General features: G+C 36.2%; 1 protein-coding gene across 8 annotated transcripts in view; it reads left to right on the forward strand.

Annotated features, from left to right (window-relative positions):
• Positions 1-15,644, forward strand: part of LOC149806162 (TOM1-like protein 2) — a 107,186-nt gene that overhangs the window by 65,910 nt on the left and 25,632 nt on the right. For 4 of the 8 annotated variants that reach the window (XM_089951060.1, XM_089951062.1, XM_089951061.1 and 1 more), the window contains 2 exons: positions 7,885-7,920; positions 12,854-12,916. In XM_089951060.1, the coding sequence (XP_089807186.1) occupies positions 7,885-7,920; positions 12,854-12,916 (99 nt within the window). The remainder of the gene's footprint in view (positions 1-7,884; positions 7,921-12,853; positions 12,917-15,644) is intronic. The other 4 variants (XM_089951063.1, XM_089951066.1, XM_089951065.1 and 1 more) reach the window with 1 other exon arrangement.

Here is a 15,644-nt window from a genome sequence, read left to right on the forward strand (position 1 = left end):
CTCTACTGCTGCCAAATGGATGGTTATATCAGCATGTGATTTTTGCCAGTAGATGTCTATCTAGTTGGTCTTAAATGAAAATGGTGCCAATCTTACATGCAAAATGGCTACCACAATGGTTGTCTTGAAAATCTTGCTGTAGTTACTCCCCTTGAATTGATCATTATATTGATGTGGAGCTTTCACCAAAAGACTTCTAATGATTGCTACATGGTCTAAAATGAAAATGGTGCCAGTCTGACTTTTAATGATTGCTACATGGTTCAAAATGAAAATGGTGCCAGTCTGACTTATAATGATTGCTACATGGTTCAAAATGAAAATGGTGCCAGTCTGACTTACAATAATTGCTACATGGTCCAAAATGAAAATGGTGCCATTCTGACTTGTAATGATTGCTACATGGTCTAAAATGAAAATGGTGCCAGTCTGACTTGTAATGATTGCTACATGGTCCAAAATGAAAATGGTGTGGAGCTTTCATCAAAAGACTTCTGATGATTGCTACATGGTCCAAAATGAAAATGGTGCCAGTCTGACTTCTGATGATTGCTACATGGCCCAAAATGAAAATGGTGCCAATCTGATATTCAATATGATCACCATAGATGCTAGTTTTTAAATCTTGTTATTGCTTAAGAACATCAGACATAGTTTGAACACTCAGTAATTAAAAGGAAAAAATGGTCTCTTTTAAGCTGCATTCAGAAAAATGTGGTAATATTTAATGATCTTTCATGTATTGATTGTGTTTGTTATCCTGGCATCAAGATTCAAGGTAAAATCTATTATGTGTACAAATAAGTGAATGAAGCATATTTTGCAAAATGGTGGAAAACTTTCTGCTCACTTTAGTATATGTAACAGGAATGTTATATGAGATATTTTATGAGATATATTTATGCTTTGAAATTGCATATAGGTGACTAGCTTAGGTCATGCATGGCATGTGTATTGTTTTGTTGAGAGCATCAGTCCCTTCAACGGACTCTTGTTTGGTCACATAGCCATTGGTTGGTCACATAGCCATTGGTCCTAGTTTCCTCATTTTTAAATATCTTCTTTTTAAGTCCTGGACAAGAAATTTCACTTTGAGATCATCAACATTTGTGTTTGGTGATTGTTTCACAAAATGTACATAACTAACAAATGCAATAAAATTGCACATAACCCCAAGTAAATAAAAAACCCATTTCACAATTCATAGGTAAGTTACAAGTGGTTGTAAGTAACAACTAAAACTGTTAAACAAACCATGTATCAAACTACATAAGTTTCTTACATTCCCTAACAATGTAAGCAAACATAAGGATGACCAGTCTTTTCATAATGTCAAGAAAAGGACTCATTAAAGCAAAGACAGAGTATTCTGAGTTGGAATTAACACAATAGACACAGCCATGACTTTTTTCTCCTTGAAAATAACAATGTATGGGTGCCATGACTTTATTTCTCCTTGAAAATAATAAAGTATGGGAATGGTTTTCAAGGTTACAACTGAGGTTGACAAACCAGGCTGGAAAATTTATATTCACATACAGTGCAAACATTGCACCGTTACGTTACATTATTATTCAGCTACAGAAAATCAATATCCAATTGATCTGTAAAATAATGGTCATGTCTCAGCCAAGTAACTACAAAATAGGTATATTTTTTTATATATCTGTTACAACCAAAAGTGCAGAGCAAATGGAAACGATACTGAGAAAGAGGACATAATATTGTATGGCACCTGTCCTGAAATTGCAGCAAGGTGGAGGAGAAGGATGAATTTGTCCAAGAAATATTCATGGATCAATTTAATCCTCAACAATGAGTAGTTGATACAGTTCTTTTTGTAGGGCTCAACATCTTGTTCAACCATCTACCCACCTCCCCACCCACCCCATCAGTCTACTTCATGGGACACTCCAACCAATCCCATGATGGCCGACATATCGCAGAAGGAGATAAAGGCATTACTACACAGAACGATGGTAGAGATCATTTGAAAACTCACAATTTAAGGCTGTTGTTCTAGGCTGTTCTAGGTCCAGAAAGCCAGTGGGAAGTTGAACCGAATTACAGATTTAAGCAAACTCTATGTGTTCATAAACTTCACAGTATTTAAAGTGGAAAAGGTAATGTCTATCTGTTTTGTCCATACAACCCAATGAATACTCTATAAGCATGGACCTGTTCCACATTCTTATCCATGTAACACCAAGAAAATACCACCATTTTGCCTGCTTGAACTTTGGACTCTGCCATCTTCCTCTTCCCGATAACTTCTTTATCTGTGTTGACAGTATATCTAGATACAGCCTTAAAAAGCACTTGGTAAGTTTGGTTTTGCTCCATGATGTGCACAGCCTTGTTTGCCTCATTCGAAGTTTATTTGGATAATAAATGTAAAGTCACCTTTGTCCCTTCCCAACCTTTCTTCATTTGGTTATGAAGTTCCTCACCCACATAAACTTAGTTGTCTTCCTCCTGAACATATTGTTACAGTGTCTGAGAAGACTTCTGATGGTGGGGGAGTTACTTCATCTTCTCTGTCTCTTCTGTGCAGCAGTGGATATCATGAATCTCAACTGTTTCTGCATGCATCCTTTGCAGATGGATCTCATGATTCTCAGCTGTTTCTGCATGCATCCATTGCAGATGGATCTCATGAATCTCAGCTGTTTCTGCATGCATCCTTTGCAGATGGATCTCATGAATCTCAGCTGTTTCTGCATGCATCATTTGCAGATGGATCTCATGAATCTCAGCTGTTTCTGCATGCATCCATTGCAGATGGATCTCATGAATCTCAGCTGTTTCTGCATGCATCATTTGCAGATGGATCTCATGAATCTCAGCTGTTTCTGCATGCATCCTTTGCATATGGATTTCATGAATCTCACCAGTTTCTACATGCATCCTTTGCAGATGGCTCTTCTCCCTCAGTGGCAGCCAATTTCTTGACCTTTAGATTTGCAGGTAAGGATCCGAACAGAAATCTGACACCTTCTGATTCAATTGCAGAAACAGAAACTTTCTGATTTGGTGGCAGAAAAGTGAATGGCTAACATTGGGAATGTGTTGGAAGCCCTGCAACCAGCGGCTACAGATTTTGTCAGGTTGGGAACCCATTTGCAACCGAACTTCACAAACATCAGTGACAAGAGGACAACCATTCTTGGAAATGAAGGCAATCTTCAATGCTTTCCATGCTTAGCAGGACTGCCATCATTCAAAAACAGCCCTGATAATGTCAGATGATTTATTGGTGGAGAATCACCTTCAAAAATATGTTGGAACAAAGTTGCCACAACTGTGTGTGTTAATATGGAACTACTTTGGTTGGTGTTCTCCGCATCAAATATACATTCAAGTATGACATATTCCAAGAGGCTCAGTGAATTAGCCATTTAGTAGGGGACAGCTACTATACACAGACTGGTTCCAACATCCATCTTTCATCAAATTTGCAACCTGTTAGGTCTGCCAGTGGTTGACCTGTTTGCAACAAGGTGCAACAACAAGCTGCCAACCTTTGTCTCCCCATTTCCGGACCCAAACACATGAGCTGTCATTGCCCTTTTAATCAACTGGGAGAGGAGCTGAGGGGGCACAGATTGCAAGATAATCCTAATTGCATCTCTCTGATAGGACAAATCATGGATCCCTGATCTGCTGGACTGACGACAGACTCCAGAAAAACACTAGCAACCCAAAAACTTATTATTAGCCACAGGTGCTAATCTTTCATCCATGTCATGAGAAACTTCTAGTTCCAGCATAGGAAAGCCTGCCAGTAGCTTCTCGTGGGTCGGTTGTTCTTCCCTGGGTTTTCCAGGGTTCTTCCTCCTCCAGTTATACTGGCTACCATGTATAGCCATGTATCTTGTGCTTAAAAATGGTGTTAAACCCATGAACAACAACAAGTTCCAGAGTAGCTTTTGTCTGGCATGCCTTGTACATAAAGATTTCCAATCTACAGCTGTAGTGAGGATTTCAACAGCTAGATGGCCCTCAACTTGAAAAGTATACAAGGGAAAATGGCAAGTTTTGTGACTGGTGTCATGTGAATGATATCACACTACTGTCAGCCTCTATTTCCCAGTTTTCTAACTTCATTTTATCTTTGAAAGCAAGAAGCTTGCACTGATAACAATTAATGGATATTGCTCCATGATTTCTCACACATTCATACATCATAAGTAGCATGACATTGGTCATAATAAAGATCTTTCTCATTTGCTGACCAACTTTGATCTGTCCTCGCTCACTAACCTGTTCATGAAGTGGAATCTCTCATGGGTTTTGACATCACTAAACTCTTCCATGCTGAGACCTTGGTCCACTGTTCCACTGAAGTACCTATCATACTTGACATGCTTTCTGATAGCCTTGGCTTTGGCATCGTTTGTAAGTGAGCTCTGTTCTCTGTCCATGGATCTGAACTATCTACAGTTTTGTTCCAACAGTTCAATCATTTCACTGATACAGCCAGGTTCATCACTAAGAACGGCTTCCAGCCAGAAAATAATTTTATGACTCCTCACATTGATCAATCCTTCAAAAAAGCAAGTTTAAAGAACCCAATATGTGCTATCTGAATCCGTCTGAAGTGCATGAAATTTATTCCCAGTCTGTATTCTAGCTCTCCAAGTCTGTCTGAAGTGCATGGAATTTATTCTCAGTCTGTATTCAAGAGGCTTTTCCTCCAACTCAAACCAGGAAACATGACACAACACCACAAGCATTATCTCCTTTAGTGAGTCATCCAGCCAGCAAACTGATCTCTCACACGAACAGGTGGGTCTGATGAAAAGTTTGGCTCATGAAATACAATCTGTTTCTAAGAGCCTTGCCTTTGAGTGCAATGTCCTAATTAAAGACATGATGGAATCAGTTAGTTGGCCCAGTCTACTTTCTCCAGTTTCTGTTTGCATGTCGTGTACTCATAAAGCAAAGATTTGAATCTCATTGGTTCGTTGATTGCTACCCAGACAGTCACCAGACCCATGCCACACCTGACAACCGCATTCTTGGGTATGGTAACTCAACTTTCACTGTAGTTGCCTGAGAAAACCTTTCTTTGTATTTATTTGTAAGGTGATGGAGTTTACAGTGTATTTCCTTTCGCATGTATATACATTAATATTTGGTTGTGATAAATATCATTACACGAGTTCCATCCTGAAGGTAGGGAGAGTTCTGTTGAATATGAAATACCTGGTAGAGGTTGAATGCTCATTATTTCCTCCTCCTCCTCCACTTACCAATTATCCTGATGTTAGTATTATTGGATAATGTATTTTACAGAGACAACTTTTTATGGCAAATTATGTTTCTCCAAATATACTTTACCAATTACTGTGAAGTCTTGCCACCCTACCCTCCATGCAGGTAGTACACAAGTTAAAACTGGCAATATCCAATATTTAGAGTGCCATTTAGCAGGTTAATATGATGTAATCAAAGAATTCCCTTCATCTGTACAAAGTACAGATTTTTAAAAATATTTGGGAGAGCTGGATTCCAGGGATAGAAGTAATTCCTAATGTTAATGTGATGTAATTTTGGAGAAAAATAATTTTCTTTAAAAGTTTACCCATCTTATTCTATGCAGATATTTTAGGCTAGTGACTATATTTGACCAGAAAGAAAAATGAAATTGCCCAAAATTGTATGCTCGCTCTCGCTCTCTCTCTCTCTCTCATTTGCTCTGTGACAGTGAAAAATAACATAGATGGAGAGGACCAAAAAATAATAATTACACACCACCCCATTAAATCTCGTAATGTGTGGTCAACAAGCTCTCTATGTGTGGTAGGGGAAATTAAACTTTATTTTGATTGGGTCAATGAGAAATCAAACTACTTTGGGCAAAATGAAAAGGGAAAGTCAAGATGAATGTAAAGAAAAAGTCTGCATATTACTTCCATCTTTTGTAAAGGGTTTCACCGTAAGAAAACAGTATATACTTGTTCCACAGGGCCCCAGGTGGCTGAGTGATCAAAAGCACTCACCTTTACTAATCACTGCTCTGTCCACTTGGGTTCAAGCCTCAGGCTCTTCCAATGTGGGTGTCTGAGAAAGCTTTCCAGGAGCTTCCCGTTGGCTTGCTGGTTCTTACCAGGATTTTCCCAGGTTTTTCCACTACTAGTTATGCTGGCCATCATGTAGAGCCTATCATGTGCTGAAAAATGGCATTAAACCCACAACTCATTGTGTATTATACTATATTCTTTTCTGTTTCTTCTTGATTCTGTCTCATTTTTTTTTCTATAAGCATATCTTTGGATAAGCAAAAATGGGATTTAACACTTGAGAGGATTAACAAAACATTCAGGCTCATATGTTAGTATTGCACAGTGTGAATGAAGCAAAATGTGCAGTACAGGGCAAAATAAATGCAAATGCTTGGCTGTTTACTTTGTGAGAGTAAAAAAAAGTGTCTAGTACAGTGTTAAAAGAAAGCCCATTGGCTGTTTACTTTGTGAATGTAAAACAAAATATGCAGTACAGTGTTAAAAAAATCCCTTTGGCTATTTAGCAGCTAATAAATATTAAAGTCATTTTTTCTTAATCAAAATCAGACAAATTTGGAAAATTACATGTAGTTAATGTTGTTCTATAAAAAAGCAATAACTGGAGATGAGTATAAAGTTCTTTTATTGTCCCTCATTATGTGGTTCAGTTTTCATTTTTGTTTTATTGGTTTACAATTTCAGATTAATTTTTGTGTGCTATACTATTTTATATCTAACATAAATATACCTCCCTATAATATTTTACTAGAAAATGGCTTGAAGTCTCCCATATTGATGGAATACAAGAGAGATTTCTTGTGAAATGCCCCAATGACATGCATTTGATCTTTTGAGCAAATAGGTTACATGTATCCCATCATACAGATGTATTCATGAAACATAACATTCATAAAATACACACATCCACATACATAGCCATAAGCACCTAAAACCACTCGTAAATTATGTATGTTTTGTGAAGCAATACCTTCATCACACATTTTGTTTATGTGACTTTGATGATAATGGAATTTATTTCACTGACACTGTCAAGTTTGCAGTTTTGTAGAATTATTAGTATGACACACTTTGCTCACAGTTGCATTTGCAAGTCATAGTTTGGAATGGCTTACTCATCAGTATGTGAATATTAGTCGTTCAAGTCCAAAATATTTAATGGCATTTGTGATTTTTGATAGTAGAAAATACATTATTGTCTTAAAAATTGATTTCTGGACCAACATAATCTTTGGTTCAATGTAGCTCAAGTATTTGATGAGAATTCATAAGAAAAGTTATGTAATTAGGTTACAGCTAATCTGAATTATTTATGCCTGCCAGGATTGGAATTGTTTCTGGATATTTATTTTAAATTTTATTTATGTTCATTCCATGGGCATTATAAGGCTTTTAGTTGGAGTATGTCTTTTTGATATATTAGCAGAATGAAACAATATATTTTTTAAAACTTCCTGCTAAGGAAAATATTAAAAAAATTAAAAGTAACATTGATAACCAGATGTTAAAGAGTGAAAGGAATCATTTCATTTTTCTTAACATTGAGTTGTATTCATTCACAGTCATACACTGACAAAAACCATATTTTTACCTTCCTTTTTTTTTCTTCTTTTCTGTATTTAAACTTTGGGGGTGGGTCTCTTTCCTGATTCCAGAATAAGCAAATGTAGGTACTATATCTGATATCCCAAGATGTTTACACTTTGGATATATTTTTAGCTTCATTAGTTGATATTTTGTGGGTGGTTTTCTTTTCTTCATTGAAGTAGGTAGATTTAAGAGTTCATGCTTTGGTGATAGAGAATGTTGCTTCTATAATTGCAACAATGTGATATGCATGGAATTTTAACACTTGCAGGGTTTGGATGAATTTGATCCATTCAGTAAAAACAAGGTTTGTATGATTAATCCTAGCCTGTATTGAAATCCACAACAACTTCTATTATATGTAACTCTCCAACCCATATATATATATATATATATATATATATATATATATATTGAGTGCATTATAAAAACTGCATATTGCATCAATTAAGTATCATTATTTGGTCTTTTGGTAAGATCTGTTCTCATTGAAAATAATAAGAGAATCAAAGACAACTTTTTGGCTCTCTTAAATTTCCTTCTTACAGTGTTTTTGTGACATTTTCATAATAGACATTGAAAATTCACAATGACAGAGACAAAGTCCAGTATTTGCTATTTTAAAAGAAAACATAATAATACTGTATGTTTCATTATTGAAAATGCAATATGGCAAAAATATACAACATTTCACCAAATTAAAACATACTTTTTAGAAACAAAATTTAGGAAACATTTAAATGTTAACTTATTTTTTGTATTAGTGGGGTACTCACAAGAAAGAGGATTTGTGTAGACTCCTGGCAAAATCATTACACTCATCATTGTAATTAAGTGAAATTTTAAAAATGAATTAATCAATCTCTCCTGAAGTGCAGGGTTTTTTTTCAGGTGAAAGATTAAATATATGATAAGCAGACCTTTGCCTACAATAATCACTAGTTGCTATACTCTGAAAAATATCAGTCTCTGGTCACATTGAGGAGATGGTTATTATATGCAGGCAGCTGCTGTGTGTAGGATATTTTTAAGTGACTTAAAAATGGTCTCTACAGACAGGTTGCCACAACAAATGATTGTGGTTGCTAATAGAAATAGACATTGTGTGAATAGAAATAGAAATTGTGTGAATAGAAATAGACATTGTTTGAATAAAAATAGACATTGTGTAAAGGACTTTTGGAGTACAGTTAACTGAATGTCTAATATATACACTTTTTCTTTCCTTTGTGTTCTTGTTCTGCAAAAGCATTCTCTTGGATGTAGACTAATTATGCATCTTGAATTGCATATAATGTACAGTATGTTTGAAGTTAACAAATTTGAAAATGGAGTTTTCAAATGGCATGGTACTGATGGATTATAATTTCTTAATGTATTTAATTATATATGCACCCATCCATCTTTGTTTCAAAGAATTTCTGTTTGAGAAACCTTTCTTGTTTAAACTGTGCTAATGAAAGTGTAAAGGCAATTCAGTATTAGGAGGTACAGAGAGCCTATGATAATTACAGTTGATGCAATGTATCAGAAAATAATCTTTTTATCAATTTTATTCTAATATATTTATAATTTCTTGTTCTATTTCTTACATCTCTGCATTTACAGAATTGTGTAATTTGTAGTGATATTTCAATTATATGTTGTGTCTGTATTCAATTATTTGATTCTCAGATCAATTAAATAATGTTTCTTAATTCACAGAAAGAACATTTTTTGTAAACTGATTTTGTAATAACGTTTATCTTCCCTTTCTTCATCATTTTATTTCTGCTTGTTATTATTAGTATTTTTCTTATTACTATTATTACTATTATTATTATTACTATTGTTGTTGCTGTTATTATTATTGTTGATATTATTATTGTTATTATTATAACCAAGAGAAAATATTCCACCTCAATGTTAAATATTTAGTGTAGCAATGAATTTATGTTAAGCAGATGTATTGAGAATTTTACAAGCTGGTTAAACAAGTGATGAGTCCACCATACTCTGTTCTTGAATGTTAGTCTGTACAAAGATGTAATTTTAGGACTACCAGAGGTCGGATATCCCCAAGTACCTGCATTATTCAGGGTTTTCATAGTCACCATATCATGTTACAGTAGAGCACTGATTATCCAGATGCTGCTTAGTTGCATTCTTCACTCATGGAATCCCATCACCCACACAAACACGCACATGCTTCAAACCCTCAACCTACTTAGGCAACTCACTCTCCGACTTGAAATCTAATGGAAGGCCCTGAGATAGTGTACACTCCAGAATGACTTGTGTCAATATGTTTGTAGCATATGCAAGAATTAGATTCTCCCCCTTGCTGCTGTGCTTCACAAAGCCAAACTCTGTTAACCAGGAATTCTGAAATAGAGTTTGGCAAGGCTTTGCTGATGGCTTATTTCTTCCTGAATCACAGGAATTGCATTTTGACATTTTGCCTTCAGAAGTGAATCACACTTGAAAAACCTTTCTGGTGATTGAAATAATCATGCTTTTCAGTTTATACATGGAGTAAAATATGACTTAAATGAAATGTTGCTGCTGTTCACAAAATTGCCTATAATCTTTAATGCAGATGACTTAAACATTCTCGTTGAAAAAAATAGAATGTAGTAACTCTTGTTCCTCAATATGCATCTCTTTGATTTAACTGTAACTTAAAATGAATTAGGTTTACTAATGCACATTAGTATAAAGGGCTCCCCCACATCAGAATCACCCAAGCTATTGTTATCCAGTTTAGCAGAAATGCTTGTTTATATCTGATCATCTTGCCTTTTACTTGCCTTTATGACATTCAGCTGTATAAACTGCCCCAAGGATTGTTTATTTTTTATACATATAGTATGTTACATGGATATATTTAGGTGGGGTTTTTTTGGGGGGGTGAAGATTACTGAAAATCTTGTTTTTCAAAATGCACCTTTGCAAAGGGTTTGGGAGTTTAAAATCATGTTTTTGGCATGATACATCGTGTTATGGCAGGTACAACCCAAGCAGCTATGATGGTTATAGGTGTACAGATTGCCAGACAACAAAAACTGCAAATCATTTATTGCAGCCATAGTAGGTTTTATGGCACCCCTTGCCAACTGTTTTGCACAGGAAACAAACAAATGGAAGAAACCCTGGCACCGTAAATCCAGCCATGACAGGTATCAGTTTCATACTTATACCTGTACAAAATATACAAGTGTGACACTGTGGTATTTGTCAGCAACCTAGCTAGGGATAAATACTGATGAACATACACTATATATAAAAAGTTAATTTGTTGGGTATCCTCCCACCCATCTATGATGGAGTATACACAAGAAAAATTGTGTAACTACGCTGTGCATCCCTGTTGATAGTCTACATGTACGTGAGCATATGTACATGAAAATTTACCAGCTACATTGTTCTACATTGAGCAATAATTTCAGTGTTCTTTTTCAATAAATGATAGTGCATATTATACTGTTATTAATTTCTTATAGTGATCATATTCCATACTATTTTCAATGTCTCCATTCAGTAAATTAATAGGATACAAATAAAAACAAAGTACAGTCTTGTCACAAATGCACAAGACATTCATATAATAATAATACAAATTTGTTGCTTTTTAGATAAGATTGGAAACAATTTATAAAAAGCAAACAACTTAATTAACTTTATCAGATGAAATGTTTGAAACACGTGCAGCGACAAAAAGATTCTGAAAATGAAGGTAAACTTTGAGATTAATAATTATATGTACCACCAATATTGATTATAAACAGATACAGTATTATTTATAGAATTCATGCGCGATGAAATACATGAGATATAATGACACATGTCATATTTCTTTCTCAGATTTATTCAGTAAGAATAATGGTTCATTGTATATTGATGTAATTTAAAGACCAATGATAGAAAATGTTCTTCTTTAGCTGATTAATTAAGGGTATGACAGTTTTAAATACGCTGAATCTGTCTACACTTTATTCAGGGCTGTGTTGTATCATTGGTTGTTCATGTCATCAGTGAACTAATGTTCACGAGATAGTTACTTTGTTCATCACTTTTTTGTCAATCTACATCATGTGCCAGCGAAGGAGTGAAGTTCTTGCTTTGGAGTAAGCCAATAACACTTATATATAAGGGTCAGGAAGGTGTCAAGCTTTGTTGTTATTTTCAACACCAATGCTTCAAAAGAAACATTAACTTTTGAATGACAGTATTTCTTGCCACAAATCAAAAAATAGAAAACTAATGAACTAGTTTGTGAAATATAGACTGAGAAACAATAAAATTAAGTTTTGCTATTTTTGTGTACAATTGGTTTCCAGCTATGTATAAAGCAAAGCATATACAAATTGTGTTGTCCCCCTTGTCAGAGACAGTGCATACAAGTCTAACTAGAAACCCATCACAGCAGTGCATACTTATGATTGTATAATGAAAGCTCTACTACACTACAGGCTTTCTTTCTTTACAAATGCATCTTTCTGAAGAAGAAAAAATGAGTATTATGTAGAAATTTGTGATGTAGAGATTGTGTATCATAACACTTGATGAATGTAGCCTGTAGATTTGTTTGATAAGTCAAAAAAAAAATAGAAGTGAATTCTGGAGAGCTTGCATTTTTTACGAATTTGCTGCAATTATCTTCATTTCATATATAGTCTACTGACAAAATAAGAAATAAAATTCTGATTTCTGTCTTAATTTAGAACATATAAATTGCTGCTAATCTAAAAAAAAATATTTACTTGGGTTTTTAACCTGCAATTTTTGTGCTTTTTTTAATTATTTCAAGTTTGGTTCTATAGTTGAACTTGGTCACAATTAGCATCAAAGAACTGAAAGCTGAGAAATTTAATAGATTGAAAGTCAAACGAGGCATCATTGCAGTAATAATCAAAATGAACAAGGACAATTTTTTTAAAATGACCCTAGAAATAATACAAAAAGGTTCACAACAAACTGGAAATATTTGGGATTTGCAATCTTTGACACCAGAGTAGATAACAAATTCTGCCAGGTAAAGCTCAGTCAGACCTATGCTTTATAAACAAATTATGGTTCCATTAGTTATAAATGAATAAAGGGGAGTGGGGTATAAGCCAGGCCACAAAAAATGGTACTCAAAACCGAGCTCTTAAATCTTTCCACTGCTTTGTAGTTAAAAGATGAAGTAAGACACCGTAATTATCAAAAGAACTTAATTTTAAAAATCACAGCTTTCACTTCATTCTTTCCTTTTTCAGTTACAAGACCAAGAAACTGATTATGATGAGATGGAACATTGGTTGAAGCAACAGGAGGCTGCTGTATGTAATGCTCATTTACTTTTAAATTATTGAAATTAATGTGCACTTAATTTGCACATCCACTTATCAACATTGAAAAGCACAACAATTTTGCATATAGAGCATGGTTCTGCTTTATTCACACATTTGTGACAACTTGTTGCACAATAATATAGGCCATTTGTGGCAAACATTGTCCATAGTTGGTGCAATGTTGTTGTTGTTGTGGGGTTTAACGCCATTTTTCAGCACACGATAGGCTATGCATGGCGGCCAGTATTAATGGTGGAGGAGCCCGGGAAAACCCCGGCAAGAACCACCGACCCACGAAAAGCTACTTGCAAGCTTTCTCACATACCCACATTGGCTGAAACCTAGACTCAAACCCACGCAGACATGGGTGAGATGGCAGTGATCTGTAATGGAGAGTGCGTTAGACCACTTGCCCACTTGGGGCCCCCAGTTGGTGCAATAAGTAATTTTACCAATACAGTGTTAATTTTTGATAATTGATGAATTATTATATCCAGATGGAGGTTTGTCCTTTTTGAAACTTATGAGGTAAAAATGTTTGTTTCCAATCCCTTTGGGGATGGGGAGTTAGGTTTTTGCTGGGGCCCCCTCCCCCTTCCCAAACTCCCATTTAATGCCTTGCCTGCTACTTCCCTTATCAGATAGTGAGTCTTCTTCCCTTCCCATCATTTCCAAAATGACATCATATATGTCCATCCTTTGGTTTTGAGGTACAGCATCTTTGACATGTGGGACCTGCTCAGTCATCGCCTGCCTCTTCCAACACAAAAGGAGGTGGGCTGCCTCTCTTCTCCAAGATTGTCAGGATTGATCAATGATACTATTCACCAAGGAGAACAGCTAGTAAGGTTAGTCCATTGAATCCTGTGAGCAATTATGGGATGACTCAAACTCAAATGACACAAAGTTGGCACCTCCTTTTCTGGAGAGGAATGCCAGGGAGGACAGTCCTATTTTGCCTTCAGGACACTGATTCCAGTCTGGTGGATTCAAATGAGTTCCAAAAAGAACCAGCATATCCTTCCCGCCCAATGAAGTTCCTTACTCCTTCCAACTTGTCTTGTCAGGTATTGAAGGAGGATGAAGTCTGGATTTTTCATATCCCCTAAATTTGTGTCCAAAGCATTCTGGTGCTGAGGACAATACTATTTTTTCCAGTTTGCAGCTCTAGCTCTCTGCAATTTTGCAGGAGCTTGTGCAGAAGTTTTCCTGGTGCCAAGAGTCAATCATGCAGCATAAAGTTTACCCTGCTTGACTCCTTAACACTTCTCCCTTGGACTCTTGGTCATTCATCAATAAAGGTCTTGGTGGTCTTGGATCTTAAGACTTGAACCCTTGTGACAATTGCCTCCCATGCTGATCACTTTTTGGCTGACTCCTTCAGTCTCTTGAAGGAGGAATCATCTCCAATGGCACATACATGCTTGCTGGAATTTGAGGCAAATACATGAAGTCCATTCTCAAGACTTCATATACAGGGGGTTGAATTTCCTCGTCAGTCAAGGAAGAGTTCATATCCCATCTGCCCCTCATTGTGGTCAAGACTTCATTGTTGGCTCATTTACAACTCTTTCCTTGGAATTTTTAACATGGTTGCAGATCAAGTTCCACAAGGGCAACATCATTTGTGCTCTTTCCTGTTCCAGCTTTTATCAGACTGGAAAATGGAAATCACACAAGGTCCTGCTGTTGGGATCCAATTTTCATCTCCACTTGAGTTATTGGCTAGTCCCAACTCAAGCCATGAACCCTACAACTTTCTCTACATAGATGCATCTGATTCGGCTTAGGGTGCTCACCTGGAGTTTGAGAGGATAGTTTTGCAGGGGCTTTGGTTTTGGGAAGAATCATAATTTTATATAAACAACCTAGAAATATGGACAGTGAAAATAACACCTAGAAATGTGGACAATGAAATTAGTCCTACATGGGTGTGTCAACCTTGAAGCATCATTTTGTTATGGTTGCCTCAGACAGTAAATCATTAGTAGTGTGCCTAGGGTATCAGGCAGGTGCATATGCTCCTTTTTTTGTGTGGAAGTTTGAAATCTTCCTCAGTGGGTTGTCTCAAAGGAGATTACCCTCAGATCCTTGTATATTCCTGGCAAAAGAAATTTCCCAGCAGACAGCCTGTCCAGGCAGGACTATATGGTCTCCACATAATGGTCTTTACACCAGTTATAGCAGAAATGCTTTTTCAAGAGGGGATTGACCACTAGTTGACTTGTTCAGAACAATGCTGAACAGCAAGCTCCCCTTCTGTGTTTCTCCATTGCCAGATCAGAGGGTCTTGGCAGTTGGAAGTGGGATCCCATTTGCTTATGCCTTCCTGCCTTTCAGAATAGTTCCACTGATTCTCCGTCAAGTTAGGACCTCTGTGTCCTGGTTCATAATCGTAGCTTCCCAATGGACCCAATCTCAGTCATGTTTGTACAGTGGACGATCAAGACAGGCTCCTTTGCCTTAAGATTTTGATTGGCTTCCTCTACAGAGAAGGTTTGGAATTGTCTCTTTCTACCTCTTGAAGGTTTCTTGAAAATTTTGGCAGCCTTCATTTCCAGGCAGATTGTTCTCACAAGCAAGAGAGTTTATCAGTCCCTCACCAAGAAGGACCTTTCTTTCATGCAAATTAAAACCCATGTGGTTACTTTAAATACTCTGTGGATGATGTTTTGGGAGCAGCCTACATGCAGTCACATACTACTTTATCAACCCT

This window comes from Sinohyriopsis cumingii, chromosome 2 (assembly GCF_028554795.1).
Source record: "Sinohyriopsis cumingii isolate HCF-2022 chromosome 2, ASM2855479v2, whole genome shotgun sequence".
NCBI lineage: Eukaryota > Metazoa > Mollusca > Bivalvia > Unionida > Unionidae > Sinohyriopsis > Sinohyriopsis cumingii.